This window comes from Plasmodium relictum (genome assembly GCF_900005765.1).
Source record: "Plasmodium relictum strain SGS1 genome assembly, chromosome: 13".
Taxonomy (NCBI): domain Eukaryota; phylum Apicomplexa; class Aconoidasida; order Haemosporida; family Plasmodiidae; genus Plasmodium; species Plasmodium relictum.
The window spans coordinates 12,034-37,672 of NC_041691.1; the positions used below are offsets into that span (position 1 = coordinate 12,034).

Genomic DNA, 25,639 nt, shown 5'->3' on the forward strand with positions numbered 1-25,639 from the left:
TGAGACTAATGCAAAGAACTACAAAAGTATGCGATTCAAGTGGCAATTATTCATCAAAATATTTGGCAGCATGCATAAGTATATTATGCTATTTTAAATATTTTTTTTATATTTCATCATTTTAGTAATAATATATATAAAAAATAAATGATATGTTCTCGAAAAAAAAGCTTTATTATTGACTTGCTTTACGCTTCCAATGGTTTCATAATGATTATTGAAGTAGACCATGCATATCAAATATATCATTGAAGAACATACTTATTCTGTACATCATATTATTTAACAAGAAATTAGATAAAGAAATTTTCTTAGTACTTATTCTTTTGGCAATCTCATTCCTTATAGTACCCAAATTATAAATGGTACATTTTATATTTAATAAATCACTGCTACTAAAACTATTTTCTATAATATGAGATACTGTTATGGGCTCTACAATGTACACCCTTAATTTTGCTTGAACTTCTTCTCTTTGTAAAGGACCAGATCTAAAAATCTCACCAAGGCGTTGAGCTATCCTTAATGACATATTCCAAAGGACACTATGTGTTAATTCAATATTTTCTTGCTGAAGTTTTCCAAGAATACTACTTTGAATTAATCCAATATTATTAATTATTTCTTCAGGATTTTTATTATTATCAGTTATTAAATATACTATTTCCTTAGTTGACATGTATTCTAATTCGGAACATTCACTTATTTTTAATAAGATTTCTTCATCAAGTAGATCTGGACGTTGGTGTGTTCTAATATTACTTGAAGAACTATCCTCTAAACCACCTTCTGCAAGATTTCTTTCTTTTTTATTCCATAATATAGGGATGTACTTGTGTTGTATTACATTTTCTAAAGTAACAAACAAATTAATATCATGCCAAAACGTTGACAAATTAATAACTAACAACACACTAATAAAATATAATATTTTAAAAATCTTCATTTTAAGGAATAAATAAATATAAAATAATTATTATCTGTATGAAAAAATAAGTTCTAAAATTAATAAAGTGCATGTGTATAATTTATGTAGAGAAAAACATTTATATATGCATACAGTTTTAAATACTAATTAAAATATATATATTTTTTTTTTTATTCCTTTCAAAATTATTTCCTATCTTTCAATTTAAAGAATTAAAAAAATAAATTATAATTATCTCATAAATAATTCTTTTTTAATTTTTATATTTAATAATAATAATGGTTAACTTATTTTTAACAAGAAGCATGTAAATCTATAAAAAATATAATTTTTCTATATATTTTCCTTTTAATAAAAAAAAAAAAAAAAAATTCAATAATAAGTAAAGCAATACAAATCTTAGTAAATATCCTAGTTTAAGAATAAGTAAAATAATTTGTATCAATTCAAATTAAAATAAAATTATGTGAACTTAAAAAAAAAATTAAAGTCCATTCAAATAACTAAAAATATAACCACCAAAAAATGCAAATAAATACAAAAAAGGTAAAAAAAATGAAAATTTGATAACTACAAATAATGTAATGCATAACAAAAAAAAAAAAAAAAAAAAAGAGATCTATAAAAACTAAAAGATAAAATTCAAATATCATAAATTATTAACTTTGGTACTTTTTCCAAAATAACAAATAAATATATAAATTATATACTATAAAATACTTTTTTTTGAATTCATATAAAAAAAAAAACAATTCATATTTTCTAACAGCATGTAAGGAATAAAATGTTGTACAAAAACACTTAAATTATAGTATCTCTCAACATTTAATTAATAAAAGATATTATCAACCTTTTATAATATAAAATTTAGTTTACTAATTAGGACAATCCTAGTTAACCCTGTAATGAATGTAGTTTTAAAAAAATATATAAAATTTTTTTTTTTTTTTAAAGATAAGAGCATATAAAACTTTTTATTTAAAATGAATAAAAAAATACTTTGTTCCGTTTTATTTAATTTTTATGCCTTTAAAAATTATTTAAATATCTTTAAATTTGTTAATTGTTGTAATTAAATTTTTTTATTTAATCGTAATTTAAAAGAGAATATATATTTTTAAAAAAAATAAGGTATTCATTTATTAAAGTAAATAAATGCATTTGAAGCAATAAAAAGACTCTTAATTAAATTAAATATTATATATATAAACTTACTGATTTCTAATTTTATACTTATTTTTTTTAAGAATCAGTATAATTTTTTTATACATGCTTTTTATTAATTTATTTGCCAAATGCTCAAGTAAAATTTATAAACGAGCAATTAGTCAATATGTAGATTCTCAAAACCCATTAAATCCATATAATTTATTTAAGACCACAAACATTATTAAAAAAAATTAAACAATATGAAACAAATATATCGGTAATATTTTTTAATAACTGAACTTGACAAAATTTTTTTTCATACAAAATATTATTTTTTTTTAAAAAATTGTTTTATTCTAAAATGTAAAGACATACCAAAAAATATTGTGTAGATAATTTTATTCATTCATGTACATATTTTTGTTGTTGCATGCATTATATTTTCTAAAATAAAATTCTTATACAATAATAATTAGTATTTCTATATCATTTCAATTTTTAAATGCCATTAAATTTAAAAAATTTAATTTCATATCTATTTAATCATTGTCGCTAAATTTATAAATTATTTAATTCAAACTTTTGCTATTTATTCTCATTATTTTCACGTCATTTTATTTTTTCTTTTCGTTACTTTTTTTTTTTTTTTATCATAATATATTATTTATAATTTCAATAAAAATTTGTATAACCAATAATATAAATTACATGATTTTTATTTTTATTTTTTATTATTTTTATTTTTGAAATGAAAATTTTTTGGAAAAACATTTAAGATTGCTTATTTAAACAATAAGCATAAAAAATGATTTTGTATGCTATATTTTCCCTAATTATTAAAATGTACATTTTCAAATATATATATATTAAAAACATGTTTTATATCTTTCAAAAATAAAAATAAATCAATATATTTATATAAATTATAAAGCAAAATAAAATGAAAAATATATAGCATCCATTTTTCAATCAAAACAGTCTTTAATATTTATAATACGAGAAAGACAATAATATTTTATTGCCCATTTATATCTTTTTATGATATTTTATGCAAATTAAATTAATAAAGTATTTAAGAAAATCTCTATTCACTTTATCATAAAACCTTTTACTATAGAAAATTATATATACTATTTATTTAATTATTCTTTATGATCTAAAACAAATTTATTTTTCATCTTATTTTTAATCACGTTTCTCCAGTTTTTAATATACTGGTTTATTAATTGCCCATTTAATGACTTTGCTAGGGTATTAAACAAACAAATTAATAAAGAGTATGTATAACTAAGTATACATTTATATATATATATATATATTTGTTTTTATTATATATATATAGTTTTCTTATGATGCATAATATTTAATCTGAGTTAAATTTTACTACATCTTTTAATAAACCTATTAATTGTTATAAATGAGTTTTTATTTACAAAAAATTACTTATTCTTTAAATTAAAAACATACAAACAAACTATAACAATTAATAACGTCAAAACTTTAAATTATTCAATGTTATTTCAAAAATATACATTGAATATAACATTAACATTATTCTTTTGTCTCTCAAGTTTTAATAAGTAAAAATTAATTCTTTATCTAATTTTTAAAAATACCAACGTCAACAAAAACAAAACAAAAAAAAATTAATTTTTTTATTTCCATTTTTTTTTTTAATTACAAAGATGTATATAAAAATAAATAAACAAACAAAAAAAATTAACTTTATTTTCTTTTTTTTATTAACTAGCGTCAATGCATGGCTAACTTGTATGTACACAAGTAGTAAACTAGCTTAGTGTACTACAAAAGGTTAATAACATATTTTATTAACCATATACATAATTATGTTATATTTAAATTCTATATCATTCACATATTAATATTATGTAAAATATATATATATACTATTTTTATGCTAAATTTTCTTACTTTTTAACATTCTCGATAAAAAATAAATAATAAAATTTATATATATATATAGCTTAATATGAAAACATTTTTTTATAATTATTTTATTATAAATATAATAGTATAAATATCATACATAAATTTTGTTTTATATACCTTTATATGTATATCTATATAAACACATTTTCCTTCTTTATCTTATAAAAATTTTAAATATGTCAATATATTTTATAAATAATATATTTTAAAAAAAAAAATACATTACTATTTTCCTTTTTACTTAAATTTAATTAATATATATAATTTTTCTAAGTATTTTTTACATTTATTATAGATAAATTATTTCTATGTTTTTAAATTTCGATTACACAATTAAAAACTATTAAAAAAAACGACAAGATACAGACACATTAATAGTTAAAATGTGTTTATTAATAAAATTTTAATTTTTAAAAACTAAATAACAAAAATAAATAATACAATAAATTTGTAAAAATAACAAAAACTAATGTAATGTAGTGTTTAAATAAAAGCACATTAATAAAATATTAATTTTATTTTCTTACTAAAATTTTTTTTTTAAATAAGACTATAATATATATATCATATCAATAAAATAAATTCAATTAAAATAATTCTATTCATAAAAAGATTTTCTATAAAAATAAAAATGGGTTAAGTACAGTCATAAATATTCTGATTATAATTACTAAAAAGTAACTTAAAAAATTTTACAATTAAAAAAAAAGAAAAATTGTCTTTGAAATGACTTTTTTTCTTTCATAGTTTTATTTTGATTTATTCAATGTTCAAACGATTCCGTTTTATATTGTACAATAAAATCAATAAATAGTGTGTATAGTAATCTACACTAATTTTGTTTTAAATTTATTTATTATAGATCGTATACTATCTTCATATATTTAATTATATAACTTGAAATAAATAACATATTTCGAATGTAACTTAAAACATCTTAATTCAAATAATATTTACCCATAATTTTATCACTCTTCACATATTAACTTCACTATGAAATGTTCATGTGTTTTTATAAAAATTTTTAATCATCTATATTCATATTTACATAATATTTACAAATAGTAAACAATATAATGTATATTTATGTATATAAACTTTCATGAATAGTTAATTCCTATAATTGATAAAACTTGATTCTTTCTTTATAATTGATTTATTAATTGGATATTCAAAGACTTGGATAAAAGTAATGAATATCCAAGTTAATAAAGAGTACGTTTTAGTACTCCTCTATAATTTTGTATTGTATATTCTATTTTTATAATACAAAATTAATTAAATCACTTTAATAAAATAAGTCTATAAAAGTTAAAATAAAATAAAAGCAATCCACTTGCTATCCTTTTCTTTTTCAATCTTTCTCCATAAAAATTCATTCTCCAAAAAAAAATAATAAATAAAAATAAAAAAGAAGATATGATATAATCATAACCGAGATGTGTCAAAAAAAATGGTAATGTGGGTACACTAAATTGGTCAAGGTTCTAGTAACTTATTGCATGCAGTGTACTCCTAGATAAAGGAGTAATTATTTAAGTTATAAATAATTGTTTAGTACTATGAAATTAACTACAAACATATATATAAGTTTTATTAAGATAAACTTCAAACTATACATTAATTAAGGGCAATGAATTTATTCATTGACCAATAATTAAACATTTTTTAATTCATTTTCCTATAAAAAAAAAAAAAAAAGCATTATCATCCTTTTTTCTCATATATATATATAAAGAGAAAATAAAAAATAATTTTCCAAAAAATTATATCATTTAAAATATAAATCAAAATTTTTTTTTCAGTATACTAATATTTTTAAGTATATATATATTTTTTTAAATTAAATAACAAAAATAATTTTTCAAAAACCTTAATTACGCAACTATATTTTTAGCTATACTTTATTATTTCCATTGAACATTTAAATGGATAGATTATATCCTTTATTGGCCATGCGAAATCACTATTAAAAAAATTATAAATTTATATTATCTTCCATAGCTTGCTTTATAATATTATGTCTTTTTTTTATCTCTTTATTTATATTTCCACAATTATTACTTACATCACAATGCGGAGCAATGCTTCTTTAAATGTCAAGATTATTTTTTGGTTTAAAAACATAAATAAGATTTGAAACCTTTTTATTTTTCTCAGTTATTTGTATTATATATTTTAATTACGTCTTATATGTATCTTTTATTTTGTTAACAAACCATTTGATCTTTTTTAAATGGAATTATAATTCCTTTTCCCTTACAATAAATAGATATTGCTTTCAAATTTCTATTTTTTATGTTAATAACTCTGAGAGAAGGAACAGTGTTGTTTACATTGTATATATTTAGTGTAGTACTTAGTTTATTGTCTTTTATTCTTTGATTTATTAGTTGGATATTCAAATACTTTTATAGTATTTTAAACAGGCATATTATTAAAAAGTATGCGTACACATTTGCATCTATCTTAATTATTATATCATTTATAATATATAATTATAAAATCCTTATATAATTATGCTATTGATTTATTAATTGGTTACTCAACTACTTTAATAAAAGCGATGAATATCCAAGTTAATAAAGAGCAAATTTTAAGACTCCTTTATAATTTTGTATTAAAGTTTCTATATAATATAAAATTAATAAAACTACTTTTAAAACTAAAATATATGAGTGAAATTTAATTAAAGTAATATACATGCCATTCTTTTCTCATCGATTCCTTCTCTCATGAAAAAAAAAATATATTAAAAAAAAAAAGATGAAAAAAAAACATTAAAAAAAAATTAAAAAAATGAATAAAAAAGGCATTAATATAATTATAACCCAGATGCGTCTTAAAAAAAAAACTTTTATTAGACACACTAAGTTGATCACAGTGATAATACTTTAGCCCTCGCATGCAATGAACTCCTAGGTAAGACAAAATAAATTTTGGTCTAATTGGTTAGTACTATTCAATTAATCAAGCACATATATATATAAGTTTTATCAAGGAAAACCTAAAACTGCATATTAATTATGGATAATAAATTTATTCATTGGCCAGCTATATAATATAAAATAAATAATTTATTTATTCTATGTGTTAAAATCTTTGAATCACTAATATATTAAATATATATATGTATATTTTAACACATTAAAATTTTATTACTTTAAATAGTTTTTCATGAGTTTATGCTTATAACTTACTAAAAATATAATAATATTTATCATAATTTATCTCATCACCTAAAAAAAAAAAATTTATATAATAAAAAATAATGTATATATATTTTATTTATTTTTTTGCATGCACTTAAGTCTACGTGCTTTATACACATCTTATCGTATTAAATTTTATGCAAGCATATCAACTGGTGTATTTCCTCAAATACCTTAACACATAACTAAATATTCAACTACATAATATTTCATATTATTAAAAGTTCAAAAATACCAATAGCACTTTTATTGACTATTCTAGGAAAATCCATATAAAATAATATTACATATGTTAATATCCTGGACAATTAATGGTGTTATAGATCTATTTTAAATTGTATTAAAAAGGAACATTAAATAAACTTTTTTGTTGTGCATGTAAAATATGCTAGGAAAATATTTAAGTTAAAACATGTGCAATATAAAAAATATATATATCTACCTTTTTTTAATTATGCTCACTAAATAAAAAAAAATTATATAAAAAAATATATGTGAATTTAAATAATAATTTTTACTTAATTTTTTTCTTTTAGTGTACGTATTTTTCGAGTTTGTGTAATTTTTTTAAGCTAATTATTTATTAAATGCCTGTTCAAAGACTTTACTAGAGTATTAAATACACAAATAAATAGAGTAAGTATAACTGATTATGTTGATTTTAATTTTATACCTATTTTTGTTTTATAAATATGTAAATTTATATACATAACATTTACTTTAATTAAGAAGCTTCTTACTTTTTCAGAGGTATTTATTTACTTTAACAAATGTATACTTTATTTTTGTTAAAAATTGAAACCCTCTTTTAAATTATGATCACATATGATAATCTAAGTATAGAAGATAACAAATTTAATTTAAAATCATTTAACTTTTTTAGAAAAAATAATAATTAAATATATAAAAAAAAAGATATTTTTTCTTTACCTTAAATAAAAAGTTTAATAATACTTTTATCTTCTAAATATTTAATCACCTTTTTCAATGAATTTAAAATCCTTTCAGTGGTTTCAAAGGAATAATGAATTCATATCAAAAAAAAAAAATAAAATAAAATTTATATATTTTTTTTTTGTTTTTTAACTTAGTACATGGATAACTCGTATTTTCTTGATTGGTGATTTACTAGAGTATTAAACAAACAAATTAATAAAAAGAATGCATAACTAAATATACGGATTTTTATATATATATACTTATTTTATTATATATGCATATATAATAGCTTTTTATAATGTATAATATTTATATTATACATTAAATTATTCTATATTGCTTATCAGATATATGTTTACATTTAAAAATGAGTTTAATATGTCTATTAAAAAATACAGTAAATTTTAAATCAAATTAAATATTATGCATCATAAGAAACCATTATATATATAATAAAAACAAGTATGTATATATATTTAAAAAATGCATACTTAGTTATACATACTCTTTATTAATTTGTTTGTTTAATACTCTAGTAAAGTCATTAAGCAGGCAATTAATAAATCAACTATATAACATACATAACAATTTGAAAATTTGCAAAAAAATAATCTCATATGACAAATTACCTTCATATGTGATTAAAAGAGCAATATATAATCATGTTAATTTTTTGCTGATTTATTGATATTTTACATCTACGTGTAGCTAAACATGATTCATACCTCTTTATTAAAAATATTTTTATAAATTTTTCAATTACTTAGTTTTTAGATTTAACAAAATATGAATACTTATACATTCCTTTGCTTCACAAAGTACACGTCTTTAATAAAATATGTTGATTTATTTTTAATATAAGAAAATATTTAATTTCTAATATAATGAATTTGCACTCTTTCATAAGAACTTGTGAATTAATTTTGGGAATTATCCATAAATTTATAGAAATATAAATAGAATTCTTAAAGTGAGTTTATTAATTTTTCATTTTCCTCTTTTATATAATTACTGTTTTTAATAAATTCATGGATTATCATATTCTTCTCCCAACGATTTATTGATATGATGTTCATTGAGCTTGCTAAAGTATTTAACAAACAAATTAATAAAATGCATGTACAAATTTCTCCACTACTTTTAATTATTATAAAAATTATACTAATTCTATAAATAAATATACTTTATGCACATAGTTTACATAACTAAGTATTTAATGTTTTAGAGGAATTTATTTACTTTAATAAAAATTATACCTATTATTATTAAAGGCTCAAATCCTAGTTAATACTATTGATTATATGTAAAATAGTCATTTAAAATAAACCATTAATTTTATATTAAAGTTATTGACATTCTTTTAAAAATAGATAAAAATTAAATATTAACAAAAATAAAGTCCTTTTTATTTTTCCACTAAATCCCGAATTTAATTTTTTAAGGTTTCAAAAATTAATTCGATCAACAAAATAAAATTCTCAACAGCAAAATATAAAAACTAAATTTTAAAAACACAATAAACGAAAAACTTATAAAATAAAAAAAAAAAAAAATAATTGAACTTTTTTTTTTTTATTAACTAGTGAATGTGGATGAATAACTTGCTTTTTGTTCGTATAACTTACTAATAATTTCATAAAAGTTGAATATCATCTTTTATTAATCCCAGATGGACCAGGTTCATCATACATTTCATCTTTTATAGATAAATTGTGTTTATTCAATACCTTATTATTTCCTGTGCTTGTAGCGTTCATGAAAGACTCACTAGATTCCCCTGACCCACATGGTTTTTTCTGATATATTTTTTCTTTTACATTTTCCGTATAATCTAAACCATCTTTATGATATTTTCCTTTTTCTTTAAGTCTTTCTGTCATTTTATTCGTATTATATAATGCATTCCTTGCAGGAACCTTCCTCTTAGTTCTTAAATTACTTGTAAAATGATTACCACAATTTTCACCTCTTAATTTGCAACAACTTCTATATCTTCTAAAGTTCTTATTTATTTTATCACTTTTTATTTCATCATTAACACTAGTATTTACATTAGATACTTCTTTTTCAATAGAATCTATATCATCAAATACACTAAGATCAATCATGTTCTCAAAAGCTGATGAACAACCTGCATTATTCTCAATAATAAAATTATCGAATTGGCTATCCAATAAATGAATTTTTGCTATATCAAGAAAAAAATTAAAAAATATATATATTTTTAGTAACATATATTTTTTTTTATTTATTTGTTTATAATCATATAATATCTTGTTTTTAATGTGCTACATAATATAATTTATTTATTTTATTTTATTATTTTTTTTTTTTTTTTTACAACTCTCTTCCTCTTCTAATTTTCTTGTGTATCCATGGTTATTTTTTAAATTTTCCAATAAAAAATGTAGTCCATTTTCATTTTTTATTATACGTATAAAATTTACAGACAAAAAATTTTCTAGACAGCAAAAAGAAATTGCGAAGATATATACTGGTGATAGAATAATAAATTTCATTTAGATATATAGATAGAAAAAATAACAAATAAAACTTCTAAAAATAATTTTTTTTCTATATATAATTAATTTAATAACATAGTAATTCTATAATAATTCCTAGTTTCTTTAGTTGTTTTCTATTAATTATTTAATTATTATTGTTTCTACTGAATAAATTTTTTCTTTTATCCTTACTTTTAATTAATAATATATGGTATTTTATGTTATATATCAAATAAATATTTCTTCTTTAAATTAAATAAACAGTTTTCTAATTTTATTTACCATAGAAAATAATAAAAACATTAGACAAACACAGTTGATAATGAATATTTTTTCATACTATTTACTATATATTAAGATCTAATATAATAATTTTAAGATGTAAAATAGCTAATGTATAATGAAATAAAATTATATATAATTTAAGGTTTTTTATGCATATTTAGTGCGTTGCTTTCTTATTTTATATTTAGCTATGCGTCTTTTTTTCTTTATTGAATTTCCATACCGAAATTGTTCAAAACGAATATATTATTAATTCTAATTTATAAATATCTACTTCATAATAAAATAGATAAAAATTAAATCTACTTAAATATTTGCTTATAAATTAAATTTAATTATATTTAAAATAATTGAAAATTTTAATAACAGCTTATCATGAAGCTCGTAAACTATAATTCATTTTTTGTTATATCGCTAATTGATTTATCAATCATCTGTTTAATGACTTTTTTAGTATAATGAATAAATGAATTAATAAAGAACGTGTAGAAACGTCTCTGCTACTTTTTATTATTATAAAAATTATGTTAATTTTACAAATGAGTAAACTTTATAAGCACAGTTTTTATAACTGAGCATTTATTGTTTTAGAAGCATTTATTTGCTTTAATGAAAACCATCTTTATTTTTATTTAAAACTTAAGTCCTTGTTAAAACTGTTGATTATATGTAATATAAGCCTTTAAGGAAAAGTAAAAAAAATTTAAATTTAAATTACTAACAGTCCTTTAGAAGTGTATAAAAATTAAATAACAATAAAAGAAAAACCCTGATCATTTTTTTTTTTAAACTTTTAGTTCAACTTGACAATCAATTTTTTACTCCAATAAATTAACTAAAAAAAAATAAAATTAAAAATTAAAATTATATTTAACAAAAAGAACCTAAAAAAATAAAAAAAAAGTAAAGACTTCTTTATTTTATTTTATTTCTTAAATTAGAGGATGTACATACCTAATATTCTATATTTTGTGTAAGTTACCAACTATTACTCCTTAAAAGGTTAATAATATCTGTTACTAACCATTAATAATTTTTTTTTCTTTTAATTTAGTTTAGAAAGTAATAAATGTAATTACATAGAATAAAACAAAGCATCTCATATTTTTTTAGAATAAAAAAAATAAAAAAAAATTATATATTTGTGTCAAACACCATTTTAACTATATATGCATGTGTTTGTCTTTTTTTGAAATTATTAATAAAATTTTAAGAAAATAAAAAAAATTTATAAATGTTTTCTTAGCTAATACATATACATTTAAATATGAAGCATAATACAAATTTATATTTTTAATAAGGAATGCAATAAATTTACATTGCTTATTTTGATACAAAATAAATTTACAGATTCTGTTTTCATAATGTAATCTTATATATTATTTGAAAAGTATAACCTAAATTCTTTTAAAAAAAATGAAAGATACAGAAAAAATTATCTTAATATAATTTATATTATTCTCATAATTTAAAATTAAAATAAGTATTTATTTTATAACTCAATTTTTTTTTATTGTTTTCTTATTTTTTATTATTGAGCAATAAATGACTGTACATATTTTTTGGATTGTTAAAAAGACATAATTTTAATATAGCTTAATGTTTAATTTTGCATATAAGTAATTTGAGAATATATATATATTCTTTAAGACTAAAATTTTATTGTATGTTCCAAGGAAAATGTTTTTTGTCTCAATATTTTTTTTATGAAAATGAGAAAAAAAAAAAGTATTGTGTAATTTATAAGAATTATAATGTTTTTATAAGTCTTAATTTTTATAAATAATTAGGTATTATTTATTATAAAAAGACAATATATGATGAGCTTTGTATAATTTTTTTTTTTTAAATAATGTAAACTTTAATTAATTAGAATGTAAAAGAATAATAATGTATATTGTGTTAATATATATTTTATTATCAAGTTTTAAAAGATTCTATGAAATAAGGAAATTAGTTCATATTAAGTATTTTAATTCCTGTAAGCATATAAATTTTTTTTTATAAGGGTTATTTTATAATTAGTAAATTATATAGAGATTACTCTACATGATCTATATTAAATTAATTATTCAGTACTTCCAAAAAATCATTGAATAGACAATTAATAAACTAATTATATAAAATCACAATAAAAATTTCCAAAATTTTTTTTTTTTTCTAATATTTGCTTTCCCTTCTTATATATTAATATATCTCAACGCCTATTAATTTTTTTCTATACAATATAATGAATAGTAATTATGATAATATTTATCTACTTGCTTTTTAATTGAAGAATCTATGAATATTATTGTCAATTAAATGAATATTTTCAACAATCATTTACAGAATGTTCTTTATTCATTGAAGTGTGATCTATATATGGTTAATAAAAAAATGTTATTAACCTTTTGTATTATAAAATTAGCTTACTAGTCAGGAAAATAGAAGTCAATTATACACTGACGTTAGTTATAAAATATATATATATAGCTATATTTTTTTTGTTTATTTTTATTTTTATATATCTTTGTAATTTTAAAAAAAAAAAATTTTTTTTTTTTTGTGGAAGTCGTTGACGTTGAGTTGAAAGATTATTAATTTTTAATTGAAAGATAAAAACCAATGATAAGTAATTTAATGTTTATGTTGTATGCGATTTGTATATTTTGAGATAACATTGAATAACTTGGAGTTTAATTAAGTTATTTGTTATAACTTAATTTGTGTATGTTTTTAATTAAAAGAATATGCTTATTCTTTATAAATAATAATAAATTTATAAAAGTAAAATGTATCTATTAAGCAATACAAAATTGCTTAATTCAAATTAAATGTTATATATTATAAATATTACTATATATAATAAAAATAAGTATATATATATATATATATCCGTATATTTAGTTATATATACCCTTTATTAATTTAACTAGCTTAAATAATATAAAAATATTAAAACATCCAATCAATAAATCAGTGTATTTTTAATCTTTATATGTAATTTATTTTTATCAAGTTAAAGCTTCAAAAAGACCAATAATATTTTTTATCGACCAAGTTAAAATAAATATCCCTACAAATATTTCATATTTTCATCAATATCATGATTAAAATTTCTTTTAATAAAATCATAAAAAGTGAAAATATAAAATAAAATAAACTAAAATATAAAACATTTTCATGATTTGATATAAATAATATATAATGATAAAATTTTTATAATATTATTTATTTTGAAAAAAATAAAATTGTTTTAAAGAACTTTAATCTTCTCTTGAACGTGCTTTCTTACTATCATATATATCGTAAAATATATATTTTAAGTAATAATTTCTTTTAGACTTAGACTTCGCTGGATGTTTTTACTTTATATTTTTGTTAAAGAATTTACATACTAATTAATCTTTTTATTCCAATAGAGTATAAGAAAAAAATGCTAATAGGCAATGATGTTCATTCTCTGAATCTAAATGTAATATGTAAATAAAATAAAAGTTCCATCAATTTGTATTTAAAATATATTTATAGAAATTATAAATAATATAAAAAATTTATCAGATGAATTTATTTAAACTCCAATGAATTATTTATTTCAAGTGCATGTTTTAATATATAATTAAATATATTAAAATGTGTTATGTTCTTTTAGAAATAAAGTATGATAGAAATTATTCATCCATAAATTAAGTAAAAATATAAATTAATATAATAAAAAATATAAATTTTAATTATTCGATAATAATTTAACTGTTCTGAATTGTTATAAAGTATATGTAATGACTTGTAAATGATTTATTTTAATTTTTGTATTAATTAAAAAATATATTTTACAAATAATGAACATTTAACTCATTAGTATTAATGGAATAATCATGTAATTTTTAAAAATTGCAAGTAATGTTTGTAAAAATTAATATTCGTTTTTATTTATGTAATTTAACTTATTGCATAAGCATTTTTCCTTTTCGTCATTTGTTTATGATAAATTAAAGCTTTTTTATATAAATATTTTTCATTTAACTGAAAAAAAAATTATTTAATTTATTTATACAACAGAAATAAATTTTTTTTATTATTATAGTAACAAAAAATGCTATGACACTATGGACAATGAATAAATTCATAGCCCTTAATATACAGTTTAAGGTTTGTCTTAATAAAACTTATATATATGTTCGTAGCTAATTTAATAATATCAAATAAGCATTTAAAACTTAATTATGTCTTCTCTAGGAGTACATTGCATGTAAAAAGTCAAGATACTAGAACCTTGACCAATTTAGTGTGTCTAATTACTTTTTTTTTTTTTAAGACACATATCAGTTACGATTAGATTATGTCTTTTTTTTAAGGTGGGAGAGAGATTGAAAAAGAAAAGGATAGAAAGTGAATTGCTTTTATTTTATTTAACTTTTATAGACTTTTATCTTCTTAAAATGATTTTATTAATTTTGTATTATAAAATTAGAATCTATAACACAAAATTATAAAGGAGTCCTAAATTTTGCTCTTTATTAACTTGGATATTAATTACTTTTATCCAAGTCTTTGAATATCCAATTAATAAATCACACTATCAATGTTTTTATAAAATTGTGTATTAATGTATATGGTAATATTACTATTATTTTTAAATTTAGATTCATTTATTATTTTCATGTAGAGAGTCTAAGTAAAAAAAAAGTTAATTAGTAAAAATTTTCATTTTTTGTAAAAAATATTTTAAATCTTTAAAATTACCAAAAAAATCAGTACTAATGATTATTATCCTTCGAAAACCAGCTAACATTGCATTAATTTAATTTAATTACAACTTTTATAATTTTTATATTTTTGAAAAAAAAAATTACAAAGGCATAAATGTCATTTTTTTATAAGAAAAAAATTTTTTTATCCATATATTAAATATTAAATTCAAAAAATATATTAAGAACTCAATCTTTGTAGTTATTTTAATTCTTAAAGACTATTTAAGAATTTTATAATATAAAAAAATAAAATCTAGAATTAAAAAAAAAAAAATAAAATTTTACATATTCTAATTAATTATAATATACAAATATACTGCAAAATTAACGACACAAAAAAAAAAAAAAAAAAACCATAACATATCATAAGGGAGAACTTGACAGAATACAAACACTTCTATAACTTTTAAAAATGAAAATTTTTTTTTTTTTTACACCTTATAAATTTTTAAATATTAGAAAATATTTAATTATCATTATAAAACATTCGTTATTTGTAATCTATGGACTATAAAATTTCAAATGAATTATTACAAAAAAAAAATATCTTTTGTATTATTCAAAAAAATTATTATTTCTTTCCCATAAAATGTGAATATCACATACGAAATAAAATGATATAATCTTTATATATTATTTTTTAATACTAATTTGTTTAACGGTACACTCTTTTTTTTTCTATTTACAAATGCATCATTTATTATGAAATATAACTCATTTGAATTTCTTCTATTGAAAATTTATGTATTTTTCTTAATAAATTATTTATTATATATAATTTTCCCCCTTTTACAATTTTTTATTCTAAGTCTTTTAAAAAAATGCCTTTATTATTAAGTAAATGTTCTAAAACAAAATTTATTGAAAAGTAAACGATTTTAGATCTCTTATGCTGCATTTTTTCATCTGAATTACATGTAATATAAGAAAAATTGCATTGTTCATATATTTCCTTTAAAACACTTTCAATATATTGATTTTCTAAAAGGAAACTTTCTAAATTTTCTAATTTCTCATTAATTCTGGATATAATGAGAAACCATTGTGTATACATTTTTAATTTTTTTTTTTGTTCGTCATATTTTTTAAAAGCAATATCTATATTATCAAAAAACTCTTTTTTTTTTTCTGGTGATTTTATACATTTTAACTTGAGAAAATTTACATTTAAAAGTGATAAAATTTCTCTAAAATCTAACAAAAACTGAGATACTTTATTGATTACAACTAACTTTTCAAGCAAAAGTGCTGCATCATTCCATTTACTTTGTAATTCTAATTCCTCTTTATTATTTTTTAAACATAGTCTAGAAGTTCTTATCGATGCACGAAAAACTCCATCTAAATTAAATTTTTCCTTAAATTTTTTAAAACTTTCTTCATTCTCATGTAAGATTTTCATTAAATTTTTTTTAATAACTGGTCCTAAATTTCCATCTTCCAGTAAATACGAAATTTCTTCTATCTTATTTTTATAGTCATATTTGTCAAAATACCATAATAAAAAATCCTTAAGAAGTAATATATTGAAATTCCCTTTCATTTTAAAAATATCAAAGAGTTTTTTTTTTGTTAAATTAAAGGCACTTTGTACATTATTTATTAGCCTTCTTATAACATTTAAATTACTATTCAAACCCCTTAAAATGCTTATATCTATTTTAATATATTTTGATTGTGAATCTGATGATAAAGATGATAAAAAATTTATTATTTTACCTAATTTATCTGTTTCCAATAATTCCATAAAATATTTGTAATTAAAAAATCTTAAATCTAGCTTATAATTTTGATAATTTTCAGCAAGTTTTCTTACATTTGCAACTACAGTGGAAAGAGAGATCGTATAATCAGATATAATAGAATTATATTTTTCCAAGATACTCTCTGCTTTTACAAGCTCTGCTTTTTCTAATAGAACAATATCTTTTTTTGCACACACTTTTTTTAACATTTTCTTAAATAATTCCAAATTATAATCTTTTGTATCAGATAGATCATTATTTTTTCTTAATATACTAATCCTTTCTTCATTTTTTCCTTTAAAATGTAATTTTAAAAAGCTATTAGCTAAATTCGTATATATTAAATTTGCCCTTTTTGCATAAACTAAACTATTATTATGAACATATACATAAATACCACCTAAGCATCTCATCATAATATCTTTATCTTCCGTTATATCTCCATGAAATGCATCATTTAATAAATCCATCAATTTATATCCTTTGCAGCTTTCTGGATCCTTAAATTCTACTAATTTTGAGCCACCTCCAGCTAACTCTGATTCACGATTACTTGATTCTTCAGCTTGATTACTAGAGCTAGAAAAACAAGTTTCTTGTTCTCCAGGTGTCAGTTTAATACTTTTTAAACTACTTTTCGAAGTAGTTCCTTCACCTTTTTTTTCAGGAATTGGTTTATTTTGCATATTAGTACTTTGACCAGCTTTTTGATTGAACTTTGATACTAATTCCCTTACACAAGGGAAAGAAATGCCTTCATTAATGTAATAACAACTAAAAGGGAAAAAAAAAAAAAGTTTAAAAAGATGGTTATATTTAAAAAAATTTGATTTTTTTTACCTTGGTCGAACAAAGTAAGAGCATTTACATTTCCAACAGCACAATAATAACCAAAGGAAAACCTTAAGAGAAACAAAAAAAAAAATTATTTAGTTATAATTAAAAATTTAAGGTGATTTTAAATAAACTATTATAAGATACAACATAATTATAAGCCTAAATATATTTATAGTTACTAATAAAAATACATTCTTAAAATATAATTATAACATGTAAATATAAAGATTGAAACTTCTTATTCATTATAGGAAAAATCTTCTAACTTTTTCACGCTTTTTATAAAAAACCACTTAAGTTCTAAACACATAATTTAACAAAAAAAAAATTAATTATATATGACATATAATTAATTATCTTAAAATGAACGTTATAAATCATTCTATTAAATTATAATCATTGAATAGTTATTTTTTATATATATTAAAATTATAATTATTTTTATTTTTTGATTTAATTTTAGATAGTCTTTCCGTTCTCATTTGTGCATGTTAGCATGCGCTTATATTATAATCTTTAAATATGAAAAATAAAACAATCGTTACACACGATTTTTTTGTTTTTATTAATCTTAACTATCTGCACAGCAATAACATCTCATAAAATCCCCTTGATTTCATATTTGTTTTTCAAATATTTAATTCTATTGACATTTAAAAAACTTTATTATATTCATTAAATATAATAATTAAAGAAAGTATAGAATTATTTCATATAAAAATTCTAATTAAGGGGCCACATGGAAAATTATATTAAAAATACATCTTTGAAAAATAAATTTTAAAAAGTATAATATTTTGTTCATTAATTATAATATTTTGTGTTTCAATTCACATAGAAGATGAAATATATTTTGCTTAAATGTGATGATGAAATCTTACGCAAATATTATTTGAAAATTATGAGGATTTTCAATGAATTCATTAGAGAATAATGAAACAAATTTTATAAAAAATTTCAATACTTCATTTAAGATAGTACTTACAAATTACTTTCATTTTAAAAAATTGTAAAAAATATTTTCTTAACCTTTATAGAGCACTTTGTTGTACTTTTTGTTCAATTAAAATAAAATGTTTCTTCTTTTTAAAAAAAATTTTAAGTATACATATTTATCTTAATTTTATTTATTTTTTGTATACACTAAAAGTATTAATATATTACATATAATTTATTATATATATTACCAAATGTAAGTAATAAAATATAATTCATCTAAAATATTTTTTTATATTTTTCTTAATTTTTGTTTTTATGTTTAAAATAGACAAAATATATTTAAAGAAAATTTAAACAAATTTTTTTATACATGCATTAAAAAATTACTATTAATTTCTTTTCATTAATAAAATAATGAATATTTATTTATTAAATACCTAAAAGGAAAATATAAAAAAAAATATATGGGTTCTCATAAAAATATAATTTTATTTTAAAGAAAGGAAAAAATTTTCTTAGAAGGTTTTACAGTAACAATTAAAAATATATATATTTTTCATAATTCAATCACTGTTCTGTAGAAATAAATTCAATTAAAAAAACTTATATTACAATTTTAATAAATGACTTACAATTGTTATTAATGTATTATCTATATTATTTTATTCTAGTTAATAGCAAAGTACTTTTTCCTTCTTATATATTGCTCTCATATTTTTTTTAATTTTTATACAATGTTGCTAACTTTATAATGAGCATAAATATATCTTTATTCTTATTTTTTATATAGAAAAATTTATAGTTGAATTTTTTGTTTAATATTAAGATATTTTTATATATAATAAAAATTATTTTTTCAATCTTATTTTTTATAAACTAATATTTTACTTATTAATTTATTTTATAAACACTAATTTATTAGATATTATCAAATGATAAATAAGAAATAGAAAAATGTCTAAAAATAATGTAATGCTAATACATCATCTTTGTATTTTTCAACGGACTAATATATTATTGCATTAATATATATATATATAGTTAATTTCATTTTATAAATTATTAAAGAAATACATACTACAAAATATTTAATATTTTTAAGAGACATATAAAATTAAATAATAATTACATAAAAATTCATCAATGAAAAGCATTTTATAAATATAAATGGAGAATTAAAAATAAGAAATACATTTAAAGGATCTTTTTATTTTCAGAAAACAAATTTATATAAAATAGAGAAATTTTCATAATACTAGAAAAATGTATTCATAATGACGTTGAAAATGTTATGTACTTTATTATGATTTATCATTTTAAGCTTTACTCACATCCCTTATTTTGGTTAGAATAAAATAATAAAAAAAAAAATTACATTATCTTTTTCTTTTTTATAAAAAAAAGGAATATGAAAAAAAATTAATAGGGTATTGTTAAGAGTAAATTTTTTTTTAATCTTTTGTTTTGGAGAATATTTTTAAAAAATATACATTAAATAAAAAAAACAATAGAACAAAATGGTACAAAAAAAAAAAAAAAAAAAAATCAAATATTCGCATTTTTAATCATATATTAATACAGATGTTTAAACTAAAGATTATATTAACTGTTATTCTTTTTCATATTTAATAAATATAAAGTAATACTTTAATAATGCAAAAGTATTTTTTATTTTTGTTAATATAAAGTTTAATTATTTTTAAAAAAGGTCTATTTTTAATAATTATAGATAGAGACTAAAATAAAAAAAAAGAAAAATTATAAAATTCTTTATTTTTTATACAATATTCTTTTAATTTTTTGCGATTATTTTTTTTTATTTTTATTTTGAGTAATAATTAAATGTACTAAAAGTAGGAAAAAAAAAATTTTTATTTTAATCAAAACATTGTTAATTTTTAGATATTGAGTTAAACATATAAATAAATTTCTTTTTTTCTTTTTTTTTTTTTTTTTTTTTAAATAAATTTTTATACGATCAATAAATATATATCCATTTATTCATATCTTTTTGTAAAAATTTTACAAATGAAATAAATATATTTTTTTTTAATTTCATTTCTTTTTTTTAATTAAATACCTTAATTTAATGTAATTTTGAATTAAAAAAAATTACATTTTAGAATTATTCATATTTTATCAAATAATTATTTAAAATGGAAAAAAATACTGAAAAGGATATTGAGAAAAAAATAAATAATATTGATAATTCTAATAAAAAAAATATTATCTTTATAAAAAAAAAAAATTATAACAATATTCATATAAATGATATTCCTTGTAATGAAGAAAATTATTTGGAAAAAAGGGAATATTATATCCATGAAGATAATGAAAGCATTACTACCGAAAATGTATGTAAAGAAAAAAAAAAAGTTAGCATTTTAAATGAAAAAGAAAAAGAAGTGAATAATTTAAATGAAAAAGAAAAAGAAGTGAATAATTTAAATGAAAAAGAAAAAGAAGTGAATAATTTAAATGAAAAAGAAAAAGAAGTGAACAATTTAAATGAAAAAGAAAAAGAAGTGAATAATTTAAATGAAAAAGAAAAAGAAGTGAATAATTTAAATGAAAATGAAAGAGAAAAAAATGAATCAAATAAGAAAGGTAACTTAAAAGATTACTATGAAAATTTACCAACTGTTGTAATTGTAATTGGAATGGCTGGAAGTGGCAAAACAACATATGTTGGATCTTTATATAAACACTTAAAAATAGAAAAAAAGAAAAAGGTGTACACAATGAACTTAGATCCAGCTGTTAAATATTTACAATATCCTACAAATATAGATATAAGAGATAGTATAAAATATCACGAAATAATGAAGGAATATAAACTTGGCCCCAATGGGGCTATAATGACATGTTTAAATTTATTTGCTACTAGATTTGATAAAGTAATTGAAATATTAGAAAAAAGAAAACAAAAACTACACTATATAATTGTGGATACCCCCGGACAAATTGAAGTATTTAATTGGTCAGCTAGTGGTAATATTATATTAGAAACACTATCAGTTAGTTTTCCAGTAGTGATTAATTATGTTATTGATACCGTTAGATGTGAAAGACCTATTACATTCATGTCTAATATGCTTTATGCTTGTAGCGTTTTGTATAAATCTAGACTACCATTCTTGGCTTGTTTTAATAAAATTGATGTCATTAGACATGATAAATGCATTGAATGGATGAAAAATTATGATAGTTTCAATGAAGACGTTTTAAGTGATGAAAGCTATATGTCAAGTTTTAGTAGATCATGTGCATTAATGATTAATGAATTTTATGAAGGCATTAAAACAGTCGGTATTTCATCAAAAACAAATGAAGGTTTTAATACTATATTAAAAAATTTAGAATATTTAAAGGAAGAATATATAAGTGATTATGTACCATCTATAGAAAAACAAATGAAAAGAATTAAAAAAAAAAAGGAAAAAGATATCAAATTGAAAATGGAATCTCTATTAATGGAAAAACAAAAAGATTTATCTATATCAAAAAAATAATATACAAGTTAAAAATTTTTTGGTGTATTTCTTCACCACCTCAAAGATAGTTTTTTTTTTCCCTCCTACAAAAATTATTTCAATTAAATTAATTTTATTATTTATCTAAAATTTTGTCTTATGCTTAATATATTTATAAATGAAACTATAGATATATACCTTTAATTTTTATATTTTTTGAATAATTATAATTTTGTTAAATAGATAAAATTTTAAAATTTATTTTTAATTATTTTTTGATCTATATGTAAAATACATTTAAAAAAATTAAAAAAATAATTTGCATAATTAAATTTTCATTTCCTCTTTAATATAAATATAATTTGAACAATAGTTTTTATTTACGAAATGCATGCTTTTATAATTATTAAAAAGTTTTATATTCCTTTCTTTTTAATAAATTATTTATTTAGTTTAATTTTCAAATTTGTCGACTCAATTTTTTTTATGTAATTTTTTTTTTTTTTTTCAATAAATGTTAACTTTTTATAACTTTAAATATATATATTTTTTCTTTTTATTATAATAATGTATTGATTTATTCTTCACTATTTTGTATTATTTTGAGTAAAGACAGAAAATGTCTATTTTTTTCTAGCGCTCTTAAAAAAAAAAAAAATTTATTACATTTTTAAGTGTTCCAATATTTGTTTGTAGGTAACAAAAAAAAAAAAAAAAATTACAAAAACAATTATGATATAAAATAAATTTAAATGCGCATTTATTATATTAATACTTTAATAAAAAACTATAAAAAAGAAATTAATTTCTTTTCTAAATTTTTAGTACATGAGAAGAAACTAATATTTCAATAAATACAAAAACATTAACACATTTATTTAAAAGAAAATATTAATTCTTCTGTACTATTCTAAAATTTGTTTCTATTTTATTATATTTTTTTTTTCTGTTATTTTTTTTTTTTTTTTTTTTTGCTTTTAATTCTCTCATTTTTTTTTCTTATACGTTTTTCTAATTTTTTTTAAATTTAAATGCTTCATATTTATTTTAATAAACTTTTATATATTTCTAAAAGAATATTTTTTTCATTATTTTAGATTACACTCTTGATAAATCTTTTATTTTTTTTCATACTCTTCGCCTTAAATTTTCTATTTTTATGTATTCTTTTTCATTATCTCTACATTTATAACATCTTTTATATTTATATATCTGTATTATTAATATTTTTTTAATTTTTCTTATTTCTTTCATTTTATAATTTAAATCTAAAAAATCAAAGAATAACATATTATTTACATATTTTTGTACTTTATCTTTGATTTCCATTATTTTTTAAAAGTAAACGTTCAATAATCTTAAGTAAAAGGGAACTCAACATTTTCCTTACAACATTTTTCATGACTCTGAAATTCATACTATCGAATATGAACTTTTAATCTACCTCAAAATAATCATTATAAATTATCTCTTTCTTTTTGTTTCTGTATATACTTAAAGTGATTTACAATTGTGCTATATATGAATAATTCAAAAAAAAAATTCTTAATTCTTTTATAAATTTTCATAATCATAAAATATCAATAATATTTTCAATCATATTTTTATTATTAAATTATTTTAAATATTTAATAATTTTCATTATGTATTATACATTAATTTTTCCAATTTTTATTTACGTAGCTATACATTCTATTCTATTTGAAATTTCTAAATTTATATTTTCACATTTGTTTAAATTATAGTTAATAATTGCTTCTAATCTTTCTAATGTATTTACAGATAGTAACTTTGAAATAATATTAACTAGTTTTTTTGAATAAAATGATGAAATACTTTTAACAATATAATTTTTATAATTTTTATCTTCAAATAATGAAATCATTTCACTCATATTTTTTGCTGAAAATGGTGAAGACAATGTAGCTAATTCAAATAATATACAACCTACTTGAAATAAATCACTCAATTTATTTGTTCTTCTAAATTTTATTGATTCATAACTTAAAAAATTTAAAGTTCCTAAGTTTTTATTTGTTCCTATTTGTGAAATACCAAAATCTCCTATTTTTATTTTATCATCTTTAATAAAAATATTTGTACTCTTTAAATCACCATGTATTATTCCATTTTTATGAATTGAACTTAATCCATTTAAAATTTGATTTAAAATATTAAAAATTTCACTTTCCGTATAAATTTCATTGTTCATCTTTCTTCTTAAAATATCTGAATGTAAATCACCTTGGCTACAGAATTCTAATATGAAAGATATTGAATCATTTTGTCTAATAAAATCAATAATTTTAACAACATTCTCACAATTTTCTAACTTCTTCATTATGTAAAGTTCGTTCATATATTTACTTAAATCATTTTCACTGATACCATATATATCATACACTTTTGATATAAAAACTTCATCTGTTTTTACTGATTTTATTACATGTATTTCACTATTTGATGTTAATATATCTAAAACTGTTTCAAATGTATACCCGTAGTCAGTGTATAAGTTGTATTTTTCAACTGAATTAATTGATGGTAATAATAATGATAGCATTTTAATAAAACAAATAACGGAAAAAAAAATAAGAAAATATAACAAAGCAAGAAAAAAAAAAAAAAAAAAAAAAAAAAAAAAAAAAAAAAAAAAAAAAAAAAAAAAAAAAAAAAAAGCAAAAAAAAAAAAATAAAACAAACAAAAAAAAAAAAAAAATTTATAGGAATAGATAAGTTTAACAAAAACAAATTTATTATTTTAAAGATACTTCCTTTTATTATTTTTAAATGTCTTACAAGATTTAATAAAAGAAAACAAGAATTAATTTTCCGCAAAAATAATATATTATAATGAAATATTACTAAAATATTTTTTTAATATAAAATTTGAAACAAAAGCAAATACTAATTTAAGAGTTAATAACTTAATACAAAAAAACTTT

The 25,639-nt window shown here is 18.2% G+C and overlaps 5 protein-coding genes across 5 annotated transcripts; 1 reads left to right on the forward strand and 4 right to left on the reverse strand.

Moving 5' to 3' along the window:
* Positions 1–214: 214 nt before the first annotated feature.
* PRELSG_1300100 (hypothetical protein) lies at positions 215–946 on the reverse strand (the record flags this gene model as incomplete). The annotated part of the gene is made up of 1 exon (XM_028678510.1): positions 215–946. One exon carries the CDS (start codon positions 944–946, stop codon positions 215–217), a length of 732 nt encoding a protein of 243 aa, XP_028535650.1.
* An 8,881-nt stretch (positions 947–9,827) lies between these two features.
* On the reverse strand, positions 9,828–10,697 carry PRELSG_1300200 (Plasmodium exported protein, unknown function; the record flags this gene model as incomplete). Its single annotated transcript, XM_028678512.1, has 2 exons — positions 9,828–10,366; positions 10,520–10,697. The coding sequence occupies 2 exons, from the start codon at positions 10,695–10,697 to the stop codon at positions 9,828–9,830; spliced, it is 717 nt and encodes a 238-aa protein (XP_028535651.1).
* A 5,802-nt stretch (positions 10,698–16,499) lies between these two features.
* On the reverse strand, positions 16,500–18,592 carry PRELSG_1300300 (Plasmodium exported protein, unknown function; the record flags this gene model as incomplete). Its single annotated transcript, XM_028678513.1, has 3 exons — positions 16,500–18,199; positions 18,286–18,347; positions 18,549–18,592. The coding sequence occupies 3 exons, from the start codon at positions 18,590–18,592 to the stop codon at positions 16,500–16,502; spliced, it is 1,806 nt and encodes a 601-aa protein (XP_028535652.1).
* A 2,785-nt stretch (positions 18,593–21,377) lies between these two features.
* PRELSG_1300400 (XPA binding protein 1, putative) lies at positions 21,378–22,733 on the forward strand (the record flags this gene model as incomplete). Its single annotated transcript, XM_028678514.1, has 1 exon — positions 21,378–22,733. The coding sequence occupies one exon, from the start codon at positions 21,378–21,380 to the stop codon at positions 22,731–22,733; it is 1,356 nt and encodes a 451-aa protein (XP_028535653.1).
* Positions 22,734–24,369: 1,636 nt separating this feature from the next.
* Positions 24,370–25,257, reverse strand: NEK3 (NIMA related kinase 3, putative; the record flags this gene model as incomplete). The annotated part of the gene is made up of 1 exon (XM_028678515.1): positions 24,370–25,257. One exon carries the CDS (start codon positions 25,255–25,257, stop codon positions 24,370–24,372), a length of 888 nt encoding a protein of 295 aa, XP_028535654.1.
* Positions 25,258–25,639: the final 382 nt, after the last annotated feature.